The sequence below is a fragment of the Mus caroli genome, unplaced genomic scaffold, assembly GCF_978045245.1.
Source record: "Mus caroli unplaced genomic scaffold, Mus_caroli_1 scaffold_2, whole genome shotgun sequence".
In the NCBI taxonomy this organism is placed as follows: domain Eukaryota; kingdom Metazoa; phylum Chordata; class Mammalia; order Rodentia; family Muridae; genus Mus; species Mus caroli.
The window spans coordinates 13,716,232-13,736,607 of record NW_028227257.1 but is presented as its reverse complement, the minus strand read 5'-3'; the positions used below and the strand labels follow the sequence as shown (position 1 = coordinate 13,736,607).

Sequence of the window (20,376 nt, the reverse complement as noted above, 5' to 3'; positions counted from 1 at the left end):
GTAAATTAAGGGCTGGTGAGATGGCTCAGCGGGTAAGAGCACTGGCTGCTCTTCCAAAGGTCCTGAGTTCAAATCCCAGCAACCACATGGTGGCTCACAACCACCCGAAATAAGATCTGGTGCTCTCTTCTGGTATGTCAGAAGACAGCTACAGTGTACTTATGTATAATAATAAATAAAGATTTGGGCTGGAGCAAGTGGGGCTGACTCCAGAGAGCAGAAGTCCTAAAAATTCAATTCTCAGCAACCACATGAAGGCTCACAACCATCTGTACAGCTACAGTGAGCTCACATACATAAAATGAATAAGTAAGTTAAAAAAAAAAGTAAATTAAAAGAAAATTTTTAGTTTAAAAAAAGGTATTGATTCCAATCAGGAGGGCTAAGAAATGGCTCAGTGGTTATAGCAGTAGCTGCTCTTCCAGAGGACCTGGGTTCAGGCCTGTGCACTGGCACAGTGGCTCACAACCATCCATAACTCAAATTACAGGAGATCTGTCTCCGTCATATGGTATGATATGCTGAACCCTGCCCCTGACTCTGTATAACCCCAACATTGACCCCATCTCTATCTAACCCCAACCCTGATCCTAACTCTGTCGAACCTGCACCCTGACCCAGACACTAACACTGACCCTGCATGCAGGAAAAATACCCATATTACCCATACATATAAAAATAAAGAGGAAATACCAAAGCTGGGCGAATGACTCACACCTATAACCCAGCACTCAGGAGAGGCCAGGGTGGGAGGATTAAAGACCAGGCTCAGGTACACAGCACTTTTACACAGAGTTAAGTAAACCAAAAAAGAAAAGGGGAGAAGGGAGAGAGGGAGAGAGGGGGGAGGAGGGAAGAAAGGGGTAAGGGAGAAGGAGAGGGAGAGGGAGAGGGAGAGGGAGGGGGAGGGGGAGGGGGAGGGGGAGGGGGAGAGGGAGAAGGAGGGGGAGAGGGAGAGGGAGGGGGAGAGGGAGAAGGAGGGGGAGAGGGAGAGGGAGAGGGAGAAGGAGGGGGAGAGGGAGAGGGAGAGGGAGAGGGAGAGGGAGAGGGAGAGGGAGAGGGAGAGGGAGGGGGAGGGGGAGAGGGAGAGGGAGAGGGAGAGGGAGAGGGAGAGAAAGAAAACAGAGCAGAGCAACCTTCTTCTTCAACCCTCTCGCCTGCACCCTCATAGCTTGAACTGCTGGTCTCTAATCAGTAAACACTCCTGATTGGCTCATTAGTAAAAGACAAATTGCTCTTGTTCACACAACCATTTACTAAATAGGAAAGTGTTTCTCATTAGCTATTAAACTACTGGCAGTGATAAACCCGGTAAGCAGGCGACTAGCTGACCCACGCAAAGCTCACAGTGATGGACTCAGTACCTCCACCCAGCACCAAGCACCTACTACCCAGGCATCAGCCCCATCCTTAGGGACGAGCCAACAGCCAAAGGAGCCCCAGGGGTCACCACCACACCTCAACTTCCACCCTCAGGACACAGCAGCGGTCTCCACAACATCAAGGTGCATGTTTTAGTCAACCGTGCTCATACAAGGACTTGCCCGACTGAGAGAGCCCGCCAAGTTAATACATAGCAGGCCGCCCTACATGCCAGGCCACCAGTAGGGACTGAGCCCTGAGCCCGAGAGAGTGGATGACTTAAGAAGGGGACCCAGGGGCTGGTGAGATGGCTCAGTGGGTAAGAGCACCCGACTGCTCTTCCGAAGGTCCAGAGTTCAAATCCCAGCAACCACATGGTGGCTCACAACCATCCGTAATGAGATCTGACACCCTCTTCTGGTCTGTCTGAAGACAGCTACAGTACACTTACATATAATAAATAAATAAATAAATCTTAAAAAAAAAAAAAAGAAAAAAAAGAAGGGGACCCAGGAGCCCCTCTAGGTCCCTGGCATGTCATCGTGCTGGTGTGACAATGAAGTCTCTCACTCTGGTTCAGCGTCCCTTCTCTGGGCAAGCCAAACAGACCTGTGTTCATCTCCCCAAGAGAAATCGCGCACCACCAGTCCATAGTTTTCTATTAATTAACCTGCTGGGTGGCAGTGGCACACGCCTTTAGTACGGGAGCTCAGGAGGCAGAGGGGGCGGATCTCTGTGAGTTCAAAGCCAGCTCTAGTCTACAGAGCCAAGTTCCAAGACAGCCAAGCCAGGTGGGGGATGGTAGCCACACACCTGCAATCTCAGATACTTAGGAGCTCTTCAAGGCCAGCCTAGACTCCAGAGGCAGACCCTGCCTCAAAATAAAACAGAATGACGCTGGAGACACAACGCAGGGCTACAGCACTTGTGTAGCATATCCCAAACCCTGGTTTAGCCATGACAGATGAAACTAACTCGAGACTCAAATGTAAATTGTCCTTGGAGACCCTCTGCAACTTAGCCTTTTTTACAAACTACCAAGCCAAGGCCCCAACAACCCCACCCCAGCCGCAGCACCAACCCACTTACTTTGCTGGTGTACTTGGCAATGTCTGCAGCCACGTCGGCCGAGGCGGTGGCAATGGGAAGGTCGGCATTGATTGCAGATGCCAGGGTGCTTGCTGAGCCCGAACTGCTGACCAGGGCTGCCGGCTGTGTGCTGGTCACCAGCGTGATGGTGGATGTGGATGGGCTCTGGGTGACCTCCTTCTGCTGGACAGCTAAGAAAGCAAAGGGTCTGGTCACTCCACCCACACGGAAAAGCACATCCCAGCACACAGCCGGGGCGAGGGAGGGAAGTCTTCTCATAGCTTCCCCTAGCCAGCGTTTGAACTACGAATGCCAGTGTCTCACCTTGCCCAAGCTCCTCCTTGCCTGGCTCCTCTGAGCTCTCTTCTCCACTAGGCGCCAACCTTGCACTACAAAGACCTAAGCAATCATCTTCAGGAGCTAACTCAAGGCTGTTCAGTTTAGGGGACTTAATCGAGCCTTGAAGCACCAGGCTACCAGAAGGACTTAACAGCTGGGTGCAGCCAACATCTGAAGACGTGAAACCTGTCTTTCCATCTCTATGAGAAGGTAAGAACTTTGGCCGTTCATTGGCAAACCCGGACAGCTTCACAAACAGACCCTCTGGCTTTCATTACAAGGTCTGAGCTGCCCTTTTTACCTTTGAAAATGCCAGCCACCTCTGCACCAGTCACTCAAGACCCCTTCCTCAGGTATGACAGACCCAGTGTCCTACTAATTAAAATCACTTCCTGCCTGAAGGGAGTAAGAGTCTGTCACTCATTAAAATCTCAGCCCTTGACATCTTTGGTGTTTGCAGTGTTGGGAACTGAACCCGGAGCTCTGTGCATGCTGGGTGAGCAGTCTACGCAACTATACCCGTGACCCAACAACTTTACCGATCCCTCAGCACAGCGCTCATTAAAATCAACGCCTTTCGTTTTAATTGGTGGCAAAACAGTACCACGCTCATTGAAGTCAGTCCTTGCCACAGAGGCTAGAAAGGCAATGTGGTATGAAGAGAGTAAAGCCACTACTTGGCCATTTTAGTCACTGGTGGTTACGGGAGCCTCTGCTGATCAAAGTCTGACCCAGCAGGCTATATATAAGGCATGTTGAGGGAGTAACCACTGCATCAAGTCTGTCTCCGCTGCTTTACTGATTAAAACTGGCCCTTCCCAGTTGCAATGAGCATTACAACCTAACACAGGACTATCTGGAAGTTGAGGACCCTACTGCCACCAGGTCCTGGCATTGCAGCCACCTACCCTATCTGCAGGAGACAGCCTTGGATGGAAACAGAATCCAACAAGGGGTTGCCCTAATCCCATGTCCACTGCAGTACCTGAGCTCACTCTAGACCTGTCCAGCTTTTCAGGCCTTCTCCAGCCACCTGGCCTCGAGTCCCTGAAAGGGTCCCTGCGACTGACCTGTTACCTCACTGGGATGAGCTCTGATGTTGGGAGCATGGGGGAAGGACAGAGTGGGTGTGGAGGAAGCTCCTTTGCCCCAAGGAACCAGACCCAGATTAGTGCTCCTGAAGCTGGGTTCAGACAACTCATCAGCTGCAGGACAGAGACTGGCCTCCAGCACTGAGTCCTCAGAGGCCGGCTCATCCCGGCACGGGTTTGGAAGGAAACTGTCCCCTACCGATTCCTCACACTCTAAAGACTTTCCCACAGAACGCCTGGAGATTCCCAGATGCTCACAAGACATAGTCATTGCAGCATATCTTACAATGGGAAAAAACTAAAAGCATCCTCAACGCCCACCAGCAGGGGAACACCTTAAATGAACTAGGGAATACTATGCAGCAGTCCAAAAGGATATGACACAGACAGACCTCGAAAACATGCTGATGGGTGGGAAGGAAAGGGAAAAAAAAAAAAAAATCAAGAATGGTACCATTTTTGCTTAAAAAAAAAAAAAAGAAAGAAAGAAAAAAGACAATATTTTATGGTATAATATTATATGGTATAAAAACAAACGTATAGGCATGCACTGGGAGAGGCATAAAGACAACAAATGATTGTCACAGAAGGGTGGACAATGACAGGGACAGCGAATGGGCCCACATTGAGCATTCGGAATTCTACACACATATTCTGTCCCCTCTGTAAGGAGGAAACACTTGTCACTTATAAAACAGAATAAAAAAAAATCTTAAAAAAAAAAAATCAGGCAAATAGTGCTAGCAAGCCATTTTTTTAAAAAATAATTCCATATGGGATGGTAAGGCCTGCGGTGATCATGACACATAGGGATGTGGGGGAAAAATTCAACAGGGGTGGCCTTTCTCCTGTTAGTGTGGCAAAAAGGGGGTGGGCGCCACAGAGAACAGAAGGGGGCGCGGTACCTTTCACGGCCTGTCTGGTCTGATATCTCGTCCCCTGGGAAGACTGAGGCTGCTGCTGCTGGCTCTGCTGTTGGCTCTGCTGTTGTTGCTGCTGCTGCTGCTGCTGGCGCTGTATCTTCTGCATGTGCCACTTTTGGGAGGACGTTTGAAACTTACTTGATGCGTTCCACACGACCCGCTGCACAGCTGGGACAGTCTCCTTCGGTAAGAGCGGCCTCTGCTTCTTCACCGGGCTTCCCGTGACAGCGGTGGCTGGTGCTGTGACTGTGACGGTAGACATCGTGCTGGTGGTGGCGGCGGCCACGGTGACCCCAGCCGCGGGTGCTTGGGTGGCTGAGCGGGTGAGTACAGGTGTCTCTGGGGGAGACTGGTTGCCCGCCGAAGTGGACGACGGTGGCGGTTTACCTATAGCTACAGCCAGGCAGGGTGGAAACAAGCAGAAACTGGATTGGCTTCCTGAGCAGGGACTTCACATGGCAGGCCAGTTCTAGGTCAAACCCAGCAGAGGCAGACTGCCTGAAGGAATTCAGAGGGCCTCTGGAGCCCCAAGGACAAGCATGGTCTCCGCAACAGCTATGAATTATGCCTTACTGAGCACAAACTAATATCCCAGATGGAGAAGTCACAAGCCTTCTGGGGGAAGAAGAGAGCAAGACCCAGCCCCCTGCTGAGCAGTAATTAACTAGTGGCCCAGGCTGTGGGTAATGGAGACTGCCTAACAGCAGCGCTTCCTCTGGAGGAACTCACAACTAGCTGTCAAAAGGTGTACACACCAAATCTACTTTCCCCCTAGACAAAGCCACTGGGAGGGGCGGCCTAGACTTTTAACAAAGGAATTCAGCCCCAGGCCAGAGAACCTTCCACTAACACATTAGGCCCAACCTAGCCTGCGTTCTGGATGTGTCTGCACAGCCCTTCATGGATAGCAAACAATACTGAATTTCCTATCCTATAATGATCAAGCCTAAGCCCCCTTTTTCCCTAGACAGGGTTTCTCTGTGTAGCCCTGGCTGTCCTGGAACTTGCTCTGTAGACCAGGCTGGCCTTGAACTCAGAGATCCGCCTGCCTCTGCCTCCCAAGTGCTGGGATTAAAGGCGTGCGCCACCACACCTGGCTTTTTAAAGTTTTCTTAAAAGCGTTAAATTGGGGGCTGGGAATGTAGCTGAGGGGCACTAGTCGACTGCAATGACCTGGTTTGGGAGGGCTGTGAGCGGGACGGGAAATCAGTGGAGAAGCTGCACAGTATACTGAACTTACTTATAAAGAGGAGATTGGGGGTTTGGGGGGAGCCTGGAGAGATGGCTCAGTGGTTAAGAGCACTGACTGTTCTTCTGAAGGTCCCGAGTTCAAATCCCAACACATGGTGGCTCAAAAGCATCATCATGATGAGATCTGAGATCTGACACCCTCTTCTGGTGCATGAGTGTACTTAGATTAAATAAATCTTAAAAAAATGAAAGCTGGGCATGGTGGCGCATGCCTTTAATCCCAGCACTTGGGAGGCAGAGGCAGGTGGATTTCTGAGTTCGAGGCCAGCCTGGTCTACAAAGTGAGTTCAGGACAGCCAGGGCCACACAGAGAAACCCTGTCTCAAAAAAAAAAAAAAAAAAAAAAAACAAAAAAAAAACAAAAAAACAAAACAAAAAAAAAAGGAAAAAGGGAAGATGGTAGCAGCTGCAGAGGTGCCAGCTTGTACTATACCCCATTCAGGGCGCTCAGAAAACACACACCATACATGGTCGGGGGGCTTTGCCACCAATGGCGACACTCCTTGGCATCTTCTTAGATCCAGATCCAGATCACCCAGAGAAACACCTGGAAATTCCAGATCTTGAGCAAGCTTCGGGTTACAAGAAGCCAAGGAGAACGAAGAGAAGAGTTGCCGTCTCCTCTGAGGTGAAGGTCTACAGCTTAGTGATGAGCACCTCGCTGCTCTGAAGACTGAAGACTAGAGCTCCAGAGTGAGAGAGCTACAGGGAAGCGGGGCTGGCCTGACATACATCAGACCCAAGAAACTCTGAACTTGTCCATACTAGGTAGGTGTGCCTAGCAGGGTTCTAACAGGAAGCAGCTCCAGGGTGGCTTGTGCTGCTGCCAGTGACATAAATGTCACCAGGGCCTCAAGAAGGTCAGTTCCGCTCTCCTTACTAGCTCTGTGAGGCATGCCTACTTGTTGGTGATTTTTTGTTGTTTTTGTTTTTGTTTTTTCGAGATAGGGTTTCTCTGTGTAGCCCTGGCTGTCCTGGAACTCAGAAATCTGCCTGCCTCTGCCTCCCAAGCACTGGGATTAAAGGCGTGCGCCACCACTGCCCAGCTATAGATCTTTTTCCAATAGACAACAGTAGCAGAAACAAGGGCTCCAGCCGTGCCAGGTAGGGCTTGTTAACCACAAGAGTAAGGAAATTTCTTCAGTACGATGAATTCCAGAAATTTCTTCACTGATTTCTTCAATGGGGAGAGTTCTGGGGTTTGGGGCGGGGTGAGTAGAAAGCTCTGGGCAGTCCAATTGTCTTAGAAAACTCTGAGGGTGTAACCAATCACTCTAAAGAAATGCAGATTACCTAACAGCCCCAGTGAATTACTAAACTGGCCTGCAGAACTTTGCATCTTTGCATTTGTAAAACCTAACAAACACCCCCCCACACACACACACACACACACACAGGATAGGAACACCCACAGTGAAGGGCAGTCATAAGGCTTTGTCTACATCTGCTCAGGAGCTGGGTAGCTGCACTCCACAAAGGACCAGAGGGAGCATGGCTGTAGAGATGCTAGGAGCGTCACCTCGGAGAAAGACCATCCACTCACCACCAAGGAGCTTCGCAGGGACACCGGTTTACAGAAGTAAGTTTTGCCTCAGACCTTGGGAAATTGCTCTCTGATTGTGTTTAGTTCTAGGATCATCTTTCACTCAATCTACCACCGCGACTCAGGGTTTGCTAGAGATCCTGGCTGTTTCCTTCAGACATCACATCCAGAAACAGCTCTGCCAGAATGCTAATCACTTCTTAAAATCGTAACCTCCAATTCCCGTGGATCTTTCTGCGCTCACGGATAGGAAGCTCAGGGCCAAAGTGAAAGGCGCTGTTCACGGTCCCCCGAAGTTGGGAGGGCACGCTTTGCTTGGTCTGTTTTGTTTGAGACAGGGTCTGATGTAGCCGAAGCTGGCCTTGAATTCTCTACTCCTCTACCTCCAAATGCTGGGGTTACAAGTTTGGGTTAACACGCCTACCTACACTAGTACATATCTGTAATATAAAAAAATTTCCCCTAAGCCAGGGCAGAAGGCAAATCAATCAAAAGGTTCATTTCAAGGCTGGCAAGGTCCCTCGGTGGCAGAGAATCTTGTCACTGAGGATGCTGCCCCAAGTTTAATTCACAGGGTACATGTGGTGGAGAGACCTGACTCGTGAGTGGTCCTTTGACCTACACACACACACAAACTTTTTTTTTTTTTTTTTTTTTTTGGTTTTTCGAGACAGGGTTCCTCTGTGTAGCCCTGGCTGTCCTGGAACTCACTCTGTAGACCAGGCTGTCCTCGAACTCAGAAATCCGCCTGCCTCTGCCTCCCAAGTGCTGGGATTAAAGGTGTGCGCCACCACGCCCAGCACACACAAACCATTAAAAAAAAAAAAAAAAAAAAAAGACAGAATAGGAGGTTCTGAGTGTCACAGGAGAAGCAGAGTCCCACAGTCCTGCATGGAGGAAAGGTTAGGCCTAACAAGCAGGCTCTCTACACTAGGCAGATTTCTGAGGCCTTCAACAGGCCTCAGTGGAAGCTCCACCACCACCACCACCACCACCGCACCACAGGGATCCTGTTCCTTTTTCTCGGCCACAGGATAAGAACTGAGATTCTTGACCACCCGCTTAGGCATCTCACAGGGGGAAAGGTTCTCAAGGCCCAGCAAGGGCTTGCTGTAAATCTGCCTACAGCAATGCAGGCGCCAATTCCCACCTTATTCCTGCTTACGATGAGAGATTAGCTATCAGAAACAAGACACTCAAAAAACAAAACAAAAAACCTGGCTATCCATCACCAAACACACCGGAACCCTCAATGGGCCACTCAGGATGTTGGATGTTGTTGGATATTACTGGCACCCTCCAGCCACCCATTTTCCCAGCCAAAATCTTGCTGTGACTCTGTTAGGGGAAGGACACTTTTCACCCAACCCTTCCAGCCTAGTTTCCAGAATGCCCACTGCTGCACATATGCACCTCTTCCCAATAGACACCAAGCCTCCAGCAATTCAGGCTGTGGTCCTCAGCCTGGTAGGTTCTGCCCACTAGCGGGGGGGGGGGGGGGGGGGGGGGGGGGACGGACGACGGGGACGGGGACAGGACTGGACATGTTTGGTGGACGGATGCTCTCACCATCTAGTGGCTAGAGGTCAGAGTTGCACCTACATTACCTCCACTGTAAGGAGCAAAGAAATCCAGGGACTCCCAGGCCTCAGATACCTCAATGCACATAGGACAGACAGTCATGTCTGGTAGGTGCTCAATGAGGTCTCTTCCGTTTTCAGCGGTAGGGCAATCCCTAAGGGATGGTGCTTGCCTGGTTGTGAGGCCATGGGTTTCAATCACCAGCACTTTTAAATCTGGTATGATGGTAAATACCTCTAATCCTATCACACTGGAGGTAGAGGCAGGGGGAATCTGAGCTCAACGCTATGTAATTCAAGACCAAACGGAACCATATGAAACCTTAAGCAAGCAGACCTAAGGCAAAAGTGAACTCACAGGAAACAGGTACAAGTCCCGTGGGATGTATTTTTCTGGTTCACTGTGTTGAGGATAAGGTAGGGCCATATGCAGATCGTGGGACCCTGAGACGCTCCCTGTCACAGTGGGTTGGTGGTAGGGTACAGGGCCTGACCCGCGCCAACATCAAACAACAGTCAGAGCCTGTGTGACTTCTGTGTGACTTACCGTCTTGCCTAGGCGACGGCACCTTGGGCTCTTTCTTGTTTTTTCGACCCTCCCGCCCAGAAGGATCCTCTCCTAAGTCTATGACAAGTTCGCTCTCTGAGTCCGAATCCAAGCCCAAGTGCACTGTGGGAGAATCCGTTTCATCCTTTCCCTTCAGTTTGTCCTTTGTGGGATGAGGTGATGGCTTTGCTTTCTCTACAAAGTCCTTCTCAGGCTCTGGGCTGGCCTTGTCCTTGGCGGGTGTGGGGTCCGGCTTCTCGCTGACAGGAGAGTTACTCTTCGCTTCCTCTTTGACCTCCACCTGGTTTGTGGGTTTGGGCTTCCTTTTGATGGCAGGGGCCTCTTTGTCCACCCGACTCCCCTCTTTGTCCTCGGGCTCCTCGGGCTCATTCTTGGGCTTCTGTTCCTCGTCGCTGATGTACTCGCTGTCGCTGCTCTCCGATTTTTCCGAGTCCTCGGAATCACTGTGCTCCACGGCTGTGTAAACATCCTCAGAGATCTCATTTATGCCTGAGGTCAAAGAGGGAAAAAAAAAAAAATCAGCACAGCTCAGCCACGAGCGCACGCAGCAAAGACGGGTGGGAAACGCGTAGCGTCTCCGGTGGGAACAGCAAGGCAGAGGACTTTAGGGTGATCAAGATCCAAAGAAGGCAGAAGACCTGCAGACTGTCAGGTTTTATACAGAGCTAACGCTTTGAGGCTGATGATGGATGGGGGTTGGGGGATGGGGCGGTTGAAATAGAGGCCCGGAGAAGCCAAGTATCTAGGCAGAAACCAGATGGGACCCAAACAAGAAGGCTGGGGCTTCCCCAAGTGTAAAGAGGCAAGTCCAGAGGCCCAGAGCCTTGGGGAAAGCATCCATGTTTATGCGGGGGCGGGGGTGGGGTATTTGCGGCTCAGCCCTAGTTGCATCTGCATCTTCATCCTTCCTGGGCAGTGCTGGCAGCTTTACCTGTACACATTGTCTTTTTGCCCCTTTTTTAAAAAATAATTTATTTTAAAGATTTATTTTTTATTATTATTCATTAGTACACTGTAGCTGTCTTCAGATGCACCAGAAGAGGGTGTCAGATCTCATTATGGGTGGTTGTGAGCCACCATGTGGTTGCTGGGATTTGAACTCAGGACCTTCGGAAGAGGAGTCAGTGCTCTTAACCACTGAGCCATCTGGCCAGCGCCCCTCCCCCGTTTTAAAAAAAAAAAAAAAAGCTGAGAATTCTCTACTGAATTCACAAGTGAAGAACTTCCACCTAGGAATCAAGGCAGGGACGTCTATTCAAAGAACAGAAGAGATGTCCAAACTGGGGTGCTGACCTCTAAGTAGCAAGCAGCAGGTGGGTAATGGGGGGAACTGCCAGACCCCCTTAAGTAGAGGCAGGTCTCTAAGTAACCTGGTACCAAGCTGAATCCCCGTGCTGGCTCAAGTGCTCATGGGAATGCACTGTCCTTCTCACGAAGGGGACAAGGTGAAACCACACCTGTATGCGTCCCTCAAAGAATGCAGGCACAGGATAGCAGATGTCACGCACACACATAAGCCATTCCCCAAAAGAATGGTAAAGAACCAAATGGCCAAGTCTCAGCCACGATCAGAGGGAAACTCCGGGAGGACCAGAGCCAGGCAGAGCCAGGGCATAAGCAGTTGTCAGCACGGTTGCTAGGGAACTGCATCTGCCTCCCCCAGGGCCCCACAAACATGAGGTCTTTAATGATGGCCCAGTTAGAGCTTTGTCCTACTGGAAGGTGAGCATGAGGACAGAGGCAGGAACTGTTATCTAGGGGACCTTGGGCAAGTGGCCGGCTTAGTAAGCTTCATAGCTTACTAAAGATGGAGCTAGGGTTATTCTATGACACCCTGAATAACACAGACACAGGGCTCAGCAGAACGTGGTGGGTCCAGGAGGGGGCAAAGAAAGAAAGGAAATTTTAACGAGCAATGGAAGGACCCAAGAGAGACCCCAGAATAGCCTTGCAATCCCTGCCTCTCAATGTCCTGGTGGGACAGGGGCCCTATCAAGAACACCCTTGTATCATCTCAGGATTGAAACAAAGGTCCCCATTCCTCTAGCAATTTCATGAAGGCTGATGCCTGGTACCAACCTGGGGACCTTGTCTGTGGGGAAGGCATGTCGTGCAAGAGAGACAGACCTGAAGCAATGGTGGGCCATTGACGGACAGGACCACATCTTGATCAGGACGGCTTAGCTATGCAACCTCCGGCCCTCTCTAAATTCCACTGAACACGCTTTCCTCCTCTGCTTGTCACTAGTGCCCATTTCTTTAATTGGCCTGTGGGAGCCAGCTGGCTATGGCTGTCAGTCAGTGCCTGAGCCAGCTTTGACCCTAGAAATCTTAGAATCCAGTGAGACCCCACTGGTCTCACACACACACACATCCATCCCCAGAAAACCCCTAATTATAACTCCCTTCTCACTTAAGGATCCAGGTACCGACCAACACCAGAGACCTCTCAGGATGACCTTCACTCCTGGATCCCGTACTGTTCAGACCCCTGAGTTAATTAACTCCCCAACCCAGTATTCCAGAACATTAGCTATATGCATTAGAGCAGCTGCCATGGAGGCGGCGAAGCCCTGTGAGGTCGGCTCCCTATTTGTAAAGATTCCTTAAGAGGGCAGGGCCCACCATCCAAGGACCCCTCATGCTTTGGGGCAAGAAAGGACTACAGGATGACAGCCAACAGAAAATCAATTAAAGACGTCCAGAAGGTGAAGTGTGTGTGGGGTATGGGTGGGTGGCCACACCTGTAGGGTTGGCCTTTATAAAACCCATTCAAGAGCAATGCCCTGAGTTTGGAGGTCGTAGTATTCTCACACCTGATGTTCTCGGGCTGGGAAAAACCTGCCACGGAATTCAAAGGCCATTTTGGAAAACCTGAAACAGCAAATGTGAAATAATTCTGGATGCAGCACATTCTAACTATCCACAGAGATGGAGGTCCCGGCAGCTGGTGAGGTCCCAGCGAGCCACGCCTTCTTGTCTCCAGGTGCATCTCGGAGACTAGCACCCCCAGTGCCGGCAGCCGGGACGCACCTAGCTGTGCTTTGCAACTCTCTATGGTCTTGTCCAGGTTGAGCTGGAACCGGCTTCGAATCTGCCGCTTGGGAGAGATGAGAGGGACGGGGGCTGACTGCTGCTGGACCGACTCGCTCAGCTCCTTCAGGTCCATCTCGGCCTTGCTTCGATCTGGAAGACACCAGTATATCCTCAGTCAGACCAGGTTCTCACACTGGGGCAAGAACCTCCACCACCCACCACTCAGGTGAGCAGGGCGCTAATTACGTTTTTATAATCAGCCACAGCAGCATCCAGCTGCCCAGAGAAAACAGCATGCCCGCTGTGGCGTGGCAGAGAGCAACAGGAAACACGTGGCGGGCGGGCTAACTTTCCCCCCACGAAACAATGGATTGAGTATAGAAAATGCTTATCCCAGCTGCTGGTAACATTCTCGGGCTCAGCTGCATTGAGAGAGCTGCCAATAATCTATCCAACCTCAATTAACGGAAGGGAAACACCTGCCTGGCCGGGGTCTAGAAACAGCTTCCCTCTGGCATGAGACATGGTACCCCCAAGAGGACAGACACCCTGAGCATGTCCCTGCAGTCTCCAGAGCTTAACTTCCATTTCCCTGTCTGTCCTGGCTAAGGACTTAACAACAAAGATAGGAATTAGGGAACCTGTCCTTTCTAGCTTGGGCTAGAAAGGCACCCAAGGCAGGTTGGGAGAGAGGCGGGGATAACTCTCCTGTGGTACTGACCTGGGCTGAAAAGTCTTCTCAGGCGAGCCAGGTCAGCCTGACTGACACTCAGGTCTCCGGTTCTCTGGCTACCTCTGGCAAGGTGCTGGCTGTCAGACCAGCTAGACCAGATTTCCAAAGACTAGTAAGTTCCCTGAATTGTAGCTCAGTACCCAAAGAGGAGAGGAGGCGGTGGTGCAGAAGGGAGCTTTACAAGCCCTTTGGTTGATCTGTTCTCCGCAACATCACCTCCAAACCACCCCAGCTGACCCCAGATTCTATCAGTGACAGAAACATCCCTTCCAAGTCCATTCCCTCTGGATCCGAGCTGCCTCTCTGTTACCACAAACCATGGGCCTCCCTCCACTGCTGTCAGAGAGGCCACTCGGTAGCGATCTGAGAGCCGGATAGACCCCAGCCAGGCCCCTTCCCGTGACACAGCATCCCCCAACATCATTCAGCTCCTCGCAGCCCCTGCCAGCCCACACATACACAGTCAGACAGAAAGCCCCAAAGAGCTGTAACCCATTCGTTACCACAATGATGGCCCCCGCTGGGAGAGAATCCACCCCCAACACACGAGACCACGGACACACATATGTATGTAGCAAATGTTCACAGCAAGTGGAGACACGACATGTGAACACATGCACACATATGTGTACTTGTGTGTATCTAGGATCCGCTGGAATAGTATGTATGTGGTCCAGAAGGGAGCAAGTCCCACCTGCAGGTCTGCTCTTGCTTTCTGGACCTAACACCCATCTTGAAGGCCTCCACTCCACGTGTTCTGTGAGCACACTCAAGCATGCTTCTGGGGCTTTCAGAGATGAGGAGAGAACATTAAGTCTTCCAGAGAAAGAGATGGAAGCTATTCTCCTTCGTCCACCTTTGTCTCCAAGCACCTGAAGCCCATGCCTCAGCCGGTCTGGAGGACCTGGGTTGGGCACTCAGGGCCACTGAGGTTGGGAACCAAACATCAGACCAGGGGACAGTTTGCCTCAACCACTATAAGCCCACATCACAGGAAGGAAGCTGGACCTGGCCTGCCGATGGGGCTGTGGACAGGTGTGCAAGAGCACACACTCTTCTTATAGCATTCCCTTAAGGTGGGCGGGTGACTGCCAGGAGTTCAAGGACAGCTTGACCCACACAGCAAACAGGGCAGCCTCTGCCTACTGTGTGCACCTATGTCTCAAAGGCCAAACTCTTAATAGGAGAATCCAAAGTACCCATTTTACAAAATAAGGCATCCCTTGGCCCGTAAGCTATTTTATCCTGTAAGAAGAAAGCGACCAACGCATGAGGGCTGGGATCAAGTCTAAGGCCAGGCTTTTGGAGACGTAATAACCCATCCTGGAGTGCTGGCTGGGGCATGCCTCTCCTCCTCTGCAGGAGAGAGCATCAGCTCTTCTCAGACCGTCTTTCTAAGCTGGGGTGGGCTCCAGCTCCCCTAGGCTACCATACCAGCATTTTGAATGCTTCTGCTCCTGCTATAAATGGAAGCCAGAGAGAACAAATAGCCATGCTAGATAAAGGCTCTTCCATTTCTGTGAGGGACAACAGAACTGAACAGCGACATCACGGGGACAACTCGGCAGCATCTCTAAATGCGCGCTCGAAGCCCGTGAGGCCTCCTGCCCTCCCTTTCCCTTCTATGGATTTGCCTCCTACGTGGGCAGAAATGCCTACACTGTAGCTATGTTGGAATGGACAACTACGTCATGCCCATAGGGATGAAGGCTCCAGATTACCCACAAATGGCACCGGGATAAACAGGAGTGCTAAAACACAGTGGGGGGGGGGGAAGATTCCTAGGTTGGCATCAAACGGCAACCCATTCTAGGAAAAGGAAACCAGGGGCATAGCCAAGGGTGGGGTGGGCAGAAAGAGACAGGATGGGAATATGATTACAGGTGCTCCTGAGGTGCTCAGCATCAGTACTGACGGCAAGGGACATGGGGACCTGGGGCTAAGGCCATCTTAGTCCTAGTGGTGGGGAGTGCTGTCCCACAGGTCCAGTGGTGTAAAACCCCACTGTCTGCTTGCTCCAGCCAGGGGCAACCACATCCTAGAGAACAAACACTGCCAGGGATGAGACTCAGACCTCAGACACACAGAGGAGAGGGAGGGCAGGTGGCAATGTCACCTGGGGGACAGGAATGGACATGGAGGCTCTCTCTGACCTACAGTGATGCTCTTCCCAAGGCTGGCAGGACCAATACTGGAGGACAAGGACACACTGGCATTGTCTAGAATGCCAACTTCCTCGGCTTCCCCTGTCCATGGGTGAGACAAGCAGGAGGGCCAGAAGTTCAAGGCCTGCCTTGACTATATGGTGAGGTCGGTACAGCTATATGACAACCTGTCTCAAAAAAAAAAAAAAAAAAAAAAGCCCATCAAAGGGGATTGGCAATGAAAGGCATCACACTGACAAACCTACCAGCCTGGGTCTGGCCCTGGGACCTGGGAGGAGAGAACAGCTCCCCAGGTTGCCCTTTAACCTCCACAGATTCATGCAAAAATGTGTGTGTGAGAGAGAAAGATGGAGGGAGGGGCCTTTAATCCAAGCACTCAAGAGACAAGGGCAGGCAGATTGCCGAGTTCAAGGCCAGTCAAGGCTACATAGTAAGCCCCTACCTTATGGGGAAGGGAATTAAATAATCAACCCCAAATCTGGAGTCGACCTGCCTCTGCTCCAACCCAGGCAAGCACTGATTTGCCCAACATGTCTCCAGTTTGGCCCTGCTTAGCTGCACAGTGGTTTCTCACCATCAGTCTCCAGGACTCTCTCACGGCACATGAGTGGATACAGAATCACGCACACTCCCCTCCTCCCTCCAACCTTTTCTGCCACGCACAACATTCTCCAGGGTCCCCAGTGGAGCCCCTACCTATGAGACTGAAATCCCACCCTAGGAACCCACCCATGTGTCCAATGCTTTCAACCTGACTGAAATGAGACATGTAGCCTAGAAGGAATTATGGGGGTAGAAGGGCCACAGGACAAAAATCATGGATTCCCCAGAGCCACCTTTGAGCCACCACTGCTGTACCCACACCTCAAGCTTCAAAGACCCAGGATATCACAAGGATGCCCAGTGGGCTCCGTGGTTTATGGAAGAAGCTATTCCTGCCAGGCGTGACTGGCAGAAAGGAAGTGTCACCATGAGGACGCCTCTGTTCCACAGAGCTTCTGTTCAGAGTGTGAAGGTGGGAGGAGGCCCTGAGAAAAGAAACCACATTTCTAGAACAAATGTCCCCGAGTCAGCAAGCGGGTCCCTTCTGAATCAAGCGAGGAACCAGCTGGTGGCTCTGGATGGAGTCCTAGCAAGGACCCTGGCTGTCTAGCTGCAGCCATAAGGCAAGGTAGGAAACTGGACTACACCTGGTGGCTGCTGGTCCTGTCACCCTGGGAACAAGTGGCGTGGCCTGGATGGTGCTGTGAACTCAACACCATCCACAGGTGGCCTCCCTACCCCCACGGTGTCTGGAATATCACAACCCCTTGGCAGTGGTGTCTCTCTGCAGTCTCCTGCCCCTGCTCTTCTCTCCACTGATCCCTACCTGCTCCAGTGGCCCAGGGCCCCTGCTCCTTCTGAACATTCTAAGGCTAGCTCTCAACCTCAGGGGATCCTCTGGGGCTGGGTGGATCTCTGCGCTGAGGTCATCATAAGCCCCAGACACTAAGCTGCACCTCCAGTCTGTAGCCACTAGGTGGCAGCATTCAATTACTCAGAAATATGGAAACTACAGGTCTACAGCAGCCAACCTTAAAGATCCCAGAAATTCTAGCCTTCTGCCCCTTGCTCCCTGCTATGCAGGCCACTCTAGGCTGCATAGAAATTTAACTGCCAACTAGAACTATATGCATAGACCTTGTCTCAAACACATACACACACACCCCATACCAAGTGGAGCCAGGCCTGGTGGCACTTGGAAGGTAAAGACAGGATCATGTGATCCTGAGCTGCAAGGCAAGCTCAATCCAGATGAAAGAATTCACATTTTATAAAATGAGAAATGGTTACAGAGATGCCTCCTCAGTTAAGCGCACTGGCTGTAACTTTGGAGGCTCAGGACTGAGTCCCAGCACTGGCATGGTGACTTAGAGCCATCCGCAACTCCAGTTCTGCAGAACCGCATGTCTTCTGGCCTCCACAGGCAGGCGACAGGCATGTGGTGCACAGACACTCATACAGGCAGCACACCCATATTCATAAGAGAATTGAAACTATCAGAACACCCAGCCCAAAACAGTAAGACTCATAAAACTTGCTTCAGTCACATGGATTTGCACAGGGTGGGACTGGCTTCCAAGAATTACTTGTAAAGACTGGCCCAGGATACTGTGGTAAAACGCCTTTGCAAGCCAAGGCTCTGCCCAAGGAAGCCCCTCCTCACCCTCTTCCCCCTGATCTCCCCTCACCTCCCTCTACCCACCAACGCCTTTACATTTTCTGCCGAGAGAAAGAAGTTCAAGGACAAAGGGTAGAAGCTGTCACTGCTGCCAGACACACACACACTTCTTGAAACGCCACTGACCCAAGTTCAGGTTCAGGATGCTCCCGGTGGTGGAGGTGGAAGTCTTGTCAGGTTTCGTCATGATGGGTGTCGGCGCTTGCGGAGAAAAAGGCTTTGGGCTGCCAGACAAGCTCCCGGCTTGCCCCGTCTTGGTGGAGGCTGGAGAAGCTAGAAAAGTATGTCAGGGTTAGAAAGCTGACTTTACAGATCAGTAAACCAATAAAGCTCCCAGGGTCGGGCTGAGGACAGGAGAGAAGGGGTGTGGTGTGCTTCACTACACAAGTGCTGTTCAGGGTCCTGGGTCCTGGATGGGACTGGGAAGATGGGCAGCCATGAACTGCCAACAAAGGGCTGTCACTGAAATTGCGTTGGCCTGTTTACGGGTTTAAGCCATAAGCAAAACCCCCTCAGATGCTGCATGTACAGGTCAGGAGCGAGTAGGCATGACAGCCATTGGTAAGAGTCTGGGGGCAGCTCAGAGCCTTCCCCACCTGTCTCTGACCAGCCCTGGGGAGGGCTACACGAAAGCAAGCTGGGCATCTGGTGGAGGGGTAGAGAAATGTTGGCGAATTATCTCATTTCTCAGTGAGGTTCAGACTCCTACGAGAAGGACAGGCAATGTTGCCATGCCTTAGGTGTTTAAACAGGGAGAACAAAGAGCGACCATGAGCTTCCTAAAGACCCACCAAGTCCTGACCCGTTACCCTCACGCACTGCCCAGCATTGCTCCTGAGCCCTGACAAAGCAACACCTGAAGTGAGGCAATGCAAAGGAGATCCGTTCCTGACAGGAACTCCTAAATGGCCCAGGAGGGCAGTAAGCAACACACCATCAGAGACTATAGAAATGTAGGTTTGCTGTGGCGCCGTAATACCAGTAGTGAGGAAGCAGGTCAGGGAGACGAGTTCAAGGTTAACCTCGGCTACATAGCGGGTAGCCAGCCAGCCCTGCAGGGAGAGCCATTATGAGGAAGAAGGCTCATGCATTTGGCTGGGTAGGTATGACTGGTTCTGTGTTGTCTGTGTGTGTACTGAGGGTGCATGTGAGTCCAGGTACCCACTGAGCTCGTAAGGATCCCTCAGAACCAAAGAGATGGGAATTCTGGGAAGCAATCCTGCATCCTCAGTAAGTGCCGGATACACCCGTGATCCCCGAGCGACAATCCTCCAGTCCTGCGATTTGATTCTTAGTATAAGGGAAAGAGTCAAAACTAGAGAGACCTAGGCTCAATCAATGGTGGACACTTACGGTTCAAGTCCAAGCCCCTGCTGATTGGCTGTGACTTTTGGTAAGGTGCTTCTGTCTGCAGCTCCCTTAGGAAGAGGGATAGCCTGATAGGGCTGACAAAAACATCTACACACATCGGCGACAGTGACACTGACTCAACAGTTGATGGCATCGAGAGCACTGAGCAGTCAGTGTCAGTGCAAGTGCTTGCTCTTCTCACCGGCTTCCACCGTTCCTCCATGGAGACCAGTGGACGTCAGTCATGTGCCGCCCTTACCAGCACATACTGAGCAACGCACACAGTCCATTCTACTAGCCATAGCCAGGAGTGCGGGCAGAGTCTGCAGTCGTCTAATGCCACAGAAACAAGGGATGGGAAAATCCCCACCATGAAGAATTATCTGGGGACCGGTGAGGTGGCTCAGGGGTTAAGAATGGCTGCTGCTCTTGCTGAGGACCTGGGTTCAGGTGCAGGCACCCACATGTCAGACCACAACCATTTTTAACTCTAGTTCCAGGGAATCTAACACACTCCTGGTCTCTGCAGGTATGGTTTGCACATGTTGCAGAGACATATATGTGAGCAAGAACTAATCCACACAAAATTATTTTTGTTTTTCTGAGGCAGGGTTTCTCTGGGGAGCCCTGGCTACACTGGAACTCACTCTGTAGACCAGGCTGGCTTCAGACTCAGACACGTGTGTCTGCCTCTGCCTTCTGAGTGCTGGGATTAAAGGCCTGTGCCGCCACCACCCAGTTCACCAGTTCACATGAAATTTAAACTCATCCGCCTGTAACTCTAGTTCTGGGCAATCTGACATCCTCTTCTGGTTTCCGTGGGCTACGAGTGCACGTGGTGTGCCTATCCACTTACATGCATGCAATCGAGATGTTCTTCGTAGGCATAAATGCTTTTAAAAATAAGTTTTACACATAAATAAGAGAGAAGGAGTTAGCGCCTGGACTCAAATGCTCCTGATGAGAAGCACCCGAATCCTGGAGTAAATGTGGACGTCCCTTCCCTCCTCTGGAAATGGACCCGGAGCAGCAATTAGCTACATGTCTGCTAGGTCAGCACACAACGCACATAAAAGAAAAAAAAAATTGAGAGCTACATTCGGTAAATATTAAATCCATTTTACC

General features: G+C 51.2%; 1 protein-coding gene across 21 annotated transcripts in view; it reads right to left on the bottom strand.

Annotated features, from left to right (window-relative positions):
* Zmynd8 (zinc finger MYND-type containing 8) overlaps window positions 1-20,376 on the bottom strand; it is a 101,683-nt gene that overhangs the window by 17,964 nt on the left and 63,343 nt on the right. For 16 of the 21 annotated variants that reach the window (XM_021155753.2, XM_085832260.1, XM_085832271.1 and 13 more), the window contains 5 exons: window positions 18,028-18,174; window positions 12,780-12,932; window positions 9,726-10,235; window positions 4,787-5,197; window positions 2,452-2,642 (listed from right to left, as the gene is read on the bottom strand). In XM_021155753.2, the coding sequence (XP_021011412.1) occupies window positions 2,452-2,642; window positions 4,787-5,197; window positions 9,726-10,235; window positions 12,780-12,932; window positions 18,028-18,174 (1,412 nt within the window). The remainder of the gene's footprint in view (window positions 1-2,451; window positions 2,643-4,786; window positions 5,198-9,725; window positions 10,236-12,779; window positions 12,933-18,027; window positions 18,175-20,376) is intronic. The other 5 variants (XM_029484405.2, XM_029484390.2, XM_029484399.2 and 2 more) reach the window with 1 other exon arrangement.